The sequence below is a fragment of the Saprolegnia parasitica genome (assembly GCF_000151545.1).
Source record: "Saprolegnia parasitica CBS 223.65 unplaced genomic scaffold supercont2.193, whole genome shotgun sequence".
Lineage (NCBI taxonomy): Eukaryota > Oomycota > Saprolegniomycetes > Saprolegniales > Saprolegniaceae > Saprolegnia > Saprolegnia parasitica.
This window is the reverse complement of record NW_012156587.1, coordinates 39,373-44,071: the sequence shown is the minus strand read 5'-3', so window position 1 is coordinate 44,071 and position 4,699 is coordinate 39,373. Positions and strand designations below refer to the sequence as shown.

General features: G+C 58.8%; 4 protein-coding genes across 4 annotated transcripts in view; 2 read left to right on the top strand and 2 right to left on the bottom strand.

Annotated features, from left to right (window-relative positions):
* SPRG_21414 (hypothetical protein) overlaps positions 1–519 on the top strand; it is a gene marked incomplete at both ends in the record, with an annotated part of 1,038 nt that extends 519 nt beyond the window's left edge. The window contains 2 exons of the mRNA XM_012354950.1: positions 95–159; positions 207–519. Coding sequence (XP_012210340.1) covers positions 95–159; positions 207–519 — 378 coding nt within the window. The remainder of the gene's footprint in view (positions 1–94; positions 160–206) is intronic.
* A 701-nt stretch (positions 520–1,220) lies between these two features.
* On the bottom strand, positions 1,221–2,068 carry SPRG_14391 (serine/threonine protein kinase; the record flags this gene model as incomplete). Its single annotated transcript, XM_012354949.1, has 2 exons — positions 1,221–1,851; positions 1,908–2,068. The coding sequence occupies 2 exons, from the start codon at positions 2,066–2,068 to the stop codon at positions 1,221–1,223; spliced, it is 792 nt and encodes a 263-aa protein (XP_012210339.1).
* Positions 2,069–2,472: 404 nt separating this feature from the next.
* On the bottom strand, positions 2,473–2,827 carry SPRG_21413 (hypothetical protein; the record flags this gene model as incomplete). The annotated part of the gene is made up of 2 exons (XM_012354948.1): positions 2,473–2,668; positions 2,721–2,827. Coding segments are annotated over 2 exons (303 nt in total), but the record flags the coding sequence as incomplete, so codon positions are not given.
* Positions 2,828–3,006: 179 nt separating this feature from the next.
* Positions 3,007–4,149, top strand: SPRG_14390 (hypothetical protein; the record flags this gene model as incomplete). Its single annotated transcript, XM_012354947.1, has 1 exon — positions 3,007–4,149. The coding sequence occupies one exon, from the start codon at positions 3,007–3,009 to the stop codon at positions 4,147–4,149; it is 1,143 nt and encodes a 380-aa protein (XP_012210337.1).
* Between the last annotated feature and the right edge of the window lie 550 nt (positions 4,150–4,699).

Genomic DNA, 4,699 nt, shown 5'->3' with positions numbered 1-4,699 from the left:
CAACAACAACAATGATATCGTTCTGCTCCCGTGACGCCGCCACCGCGACTGCCACCGACGCCGACCGTGCTCCCAACGATCGAGCCAGCAACAGGCGCGCGACGAAAGCCTTGCAGCGTCGCTGGGTGTCTTCGACGCGCGCACGCACGACAGCGCTGCGTGCGGCACGGCGGCGGGCGTCTCTGTGCTGTGCCCGATTGCACGAGCCATGCGCGGACCGGCGGCGTCTGCTGTCGCCACGCGCAGGAGCGGCCTGCACTCTCGCCAACGGGCACCAAAAGCCTCGCTTTGTGGCCGCGCCCGAGTCTCGGGCTCAGTAGCCCCGTCACCGTCGTCGACGTCGCCGCATCGTTATTGTGCGTGGACCACGGTAGGCATGCCTCGCTCGACTGGCTCGGAACCTTCGAGTCGTCGTCGTCGTCGTCATTGGGTCTCGTGGATCCGATGACCGACATTGGTTCCATGCTTCTGCCAGACTTGGAGCTCGAGCTACTGGACTTTACCAGCACGACAACATAGAAAAAAGTGTTTGGATTGTCGTCTTAGCTATATTGTCGTTGTTTTATATAGATTGAATATGGTCTTGCTAACTGGTCGAACTATGGTTGCTGCATCGATGCAAGTGACGTTTCTTCGATCTAGTACGCTGCAATCTGTAGTTGACCGACCTGGCGGTGAAGCTTCGCCTCGACGTATGCAGTACTGCTGCCATTTCTCCAGGACCTGGATCATCATGGCCCTGCATGGATGATGATCGAGGTCAAGAGTGTCCCCCTATTGCATGCATGCTGTCTCTATATCCGATGATACGTGCTTCAAATTCTCTCCATGCTGCAGCAGAAAGAATTCGCAGATGTAGGGACGAGCCATCGTCTTTGTCGTCGAGTGCATTTGCTTTCGGGCCGCACGGCGTCGTCGTCTTGGTCCATTGATACATGGATCATTTAAGCCTTTATGTGGCTTCCAGCCTACCGAGCTAGAACGCACGGGTACGTCATTGATTTTTTAATACTTGGCCGTGCGTGCCCGGTGCCAAAACAGCCTCGGCGCCGCCCGCGCTTGGACGTGGGGTTAGGGTAGGTTAGGGTTGTTATGGCGAGGCATTTCTGGCTTGCTAGAGCAGAAATTGAACAATACATGATGTGACATCCTAATCTATCCACTTTATATAAACGAATCGCCTCTTCTTTTGTCGAGATGCAACGACTCACGCTCGTGTCTCAGGCAATACTCGATTCATCGTCGAGCTGCTTGCGCAGGCACAGGACCACGTCGGTCGCGGACGGACGCGCTGTCGGATCAAACGCCAAGCACGACAGCGTGAGGCGCTTGTACCACTCGGCACAGTTGGCGCGGAGCTCGGGGCGGCGGGTGCCGGCGCGGACGTCGTTAAGCACCGCAAACGAGTTCATCGTTGTGTTCGTATACGGCCGCTTGAGCGTATCCAGCTCGGCGAGAATGACACCGAGCGAGTAAATGTCGGCCGACGGTTGGAGCGTCGCGCCCACATCGAGCGCTTCGGGGGCCGTCCAGAACGGCGCGCCGGCCGTCGTCCACAGCGCCTCGGTGCGAGGTCCCGCGATCCCGCCATGGGCCAGCTTGACGCCCTTCGTGGTGCTCAAGAGTACGTTGGCCGACTTGATCGCGCCGTGCACCACGTCCATGCTATGAAAGTACTCGAGCGCTTGGGCGATCCCATATGCGATCTGGAGCTTGACGAGAAACGAGATCGTGGATGACGTCTTGAACGCCATATCGAGGTGGGCGCGGAGGTTGCCCATGTCCATGTACTCGAGGACAAGTTGTGTCTCGTTGTGGGCCAGGATGCGTACGACGTGCGGACTTGAGCATCTAAAAACACGGGTCAGCGCGACAACTCCAAGCACCGGTGACTCCGAAGTACGTACTCGATGAGGCGGCGGACGTCGCGGGGGCCACGCGTGTGGAGCTCCTTGACGGCCACGACTTGATCGCGGAAGACACCCTTGTAGACGGTCCCGTCGACGCCGTGGCCGAGGACCGCGTCGCGCTGGACGTTAACGTCATCGTCGTTCAGTGGGCAGGCCATTGGTAAATGAACTAATGGGCTGACTGCAGCGGGCTAAAACAGGCGGCGGCGGCGTGGCCAATCCGCGGCGACGTGCGCTGCTGCACCGAAATGATATCAGTGCGTACACTGTATTGCCACTGTACTGTAACTGCACATCTCGCATGAAATATGCATTTTGGGAGGTTTTCGGTGCTCGTCAAGAATCGCCAGCCGACGCGCGGCCGATCCGCCGTGCAATGTTATATACTATCACACACGAACGGACCGACGCTACGCCCAAGCACGAACGTCTCGGCTTGTACAGGCGATGCTAGTACATTAACAACGTGCAAGGCAAGAGCAAAGCTACTCGCTTTCAAGTCCGTAGGCGATCGGCTCGTTGTCGTCATCATTCTTTAAGGCCGTTGCAACTGGCCCACCCATCATAGCGTCGACCATACGTACAGTAATACCACTTCAGTACCACCTTGATAGCGGCATCCGTGTTCTCGTCGGCGAGGGTTCACTAGTACCGGTGACTTCATCTCTCTGATCAAGTAGCAACCATGCGTTGTGCTGACACCCCGCGAGACGTCGTCATGTGACTTGCCGACTGCGTCTCCAACGCCCACCCCGTTCCTACTCATGGTTCCTACCATCAATCCACGACATCAGTTTATGCAGGCGGTACCAGAGCGCTCCCGAGCCGCAGTGTTGCACACGGCTGTGCGAAATATCGAACGCCGCCCATCGCGGTACAGTACATCTTGCACAGCACACGTCGACGCTTCGAATTTCGTGCCACCGAATTCACACAAGGCTCCCAGAAGGCTCCCGGCACCACGCGCCTTCAAGCGTGTGAAACCGTCGAGATGGCCTTTCCAGATTGCCTTTCTAGATTCCCTTTCAACGTCCAATAATGAGACGGTTTCGGGAAAGGCCATTGAAAAGTTGAGTGACACCAGCCAATGGCCGCGATGCCAGACGCACGCCACGCCAAGCGCCACCGATGCGACCACGTCGCGCTGCGCGTCTTGCTCGACGCGACGCTTCTCGTGCAACTCATCCAGCCGTACCAAGACGGTCTCTTTCTCGAGCTCCGCCCGCGCTACGCCGAGTGGCGACTCCTCGCCTTGCGCCACACCACCTTTGCATACGCGATTGGCCCGATTCCGGCGCGCTTCCGCGAGGATTTTGCCGCCAAGCGGCCGCTCGACACGCTCTGCATCGACGGCATTGGCGATGACCGCTTCGTGCTCCACGTCGCGATCCGCGAGGGCAATTTGCCGATCGTGCGCCGGTGCGCCATCAATGCGCCGTCCCTGCTCACGCCCGCTGCCATTGCGTGTGCGAGCATGCACGGGCACCTCGAGATTGTCCAGTACCTCCACACAGCGCATGGCTGCGCGCCGACGCAGCCCTCGCTTGATATGGCTGCCACGCACGGCCATCTCGCGATCGTGGCCTACCTCACCGAGTATACCGCGTGCGCGGCGACGGTCCATGCGCTGGACGGCGCCGCGGCCAACGGTCACTTGGACGTCGTGATGTACTTGGATCGCATCCGCGGCGAAGGCGCGAGCACGCGTGCCATGGACAGAGCCGCGGCCAACGGTCACCTCGACGTTGTCGCATATCTGCATGTCCATCGGGTCGAAGGCTGCACGCGGGACGCGATGGACGAGGCTGCGATCGCGGGCCACCTCGACGTCGTACAGTTCCTCCACGAGCAACGGCGTGAAGGCTGTTCTGTCGATGCCCTCGACGGCGCGGCGGCGCGCGGCCATCTCGAAGTCGTCCAGTTCCTCCATGACAACAGGCACGAAGGCTGTACGCAAGACGCCATGCACGCCGCGTGCGCGCATGGCCACTTGGACGTACTCGAGTTTCTGCATGAGAACCGTGACGAAGGCTGCTCGGTCGAAGCCATGGACAGTGCTGCGACCTTTGGCCATCTCGACGTGGTCCAGTTCTTGCATGTCCATCGACGGGAAGGGTGCTCTGCGATGGCGTGGCGCGGCGCGTTTGAACGGGGGCATATCCTGGTGCTGCAGTTTCTCTGGCGATGGTATCGACCGCAGTGTAGAGTCGCCGATGCCCACGAGCTCGGGTGGTGTTAGAACAATAATGTGTTGGAGCGTTCTACAGTATAAAATGCTACCCCATGTGGGATAATGATCTACGATTGACGTCGTCCTCGTCGGTGCTTTGTGTCCCAAAGCTTTGAAGATGCACGCTGCGAATTGAAGACGGATGCCAAGGTAAAATGTCGGAAATCAAATGTCACAATGTTGGATATCAAAGGACATAAACGTCGTATCATTAGGCAACATGAAGATGATGCACGCTACGCAGAGGCCGAGAGATTTAGTAGTTGTCATCGTGCGAGCCCGAAGACGAAGGGCACGGCGGCTTGGTGTGCGGGTGCTTGGTATGCGGATGCTTGGTAGGTGCCTCTGTCGGCGCATCGCTGGGCTCGTCGGTCGGCTCGTCCGAAGGCACATCCGTAGGTTCATCGCTGGGCTCATCGCTAGGTTCATCCGTAGGCTCGTCACTGGGCTCACCACTGGGCTCTTCTGTCGGCTCGTCGGTTGGCTCATCACTAGGTTCGTCAGTCGGCTCGTCACTGGGTTCGTCGGTGGGCTTAGCACTGGACTCGTCATCGGGGGC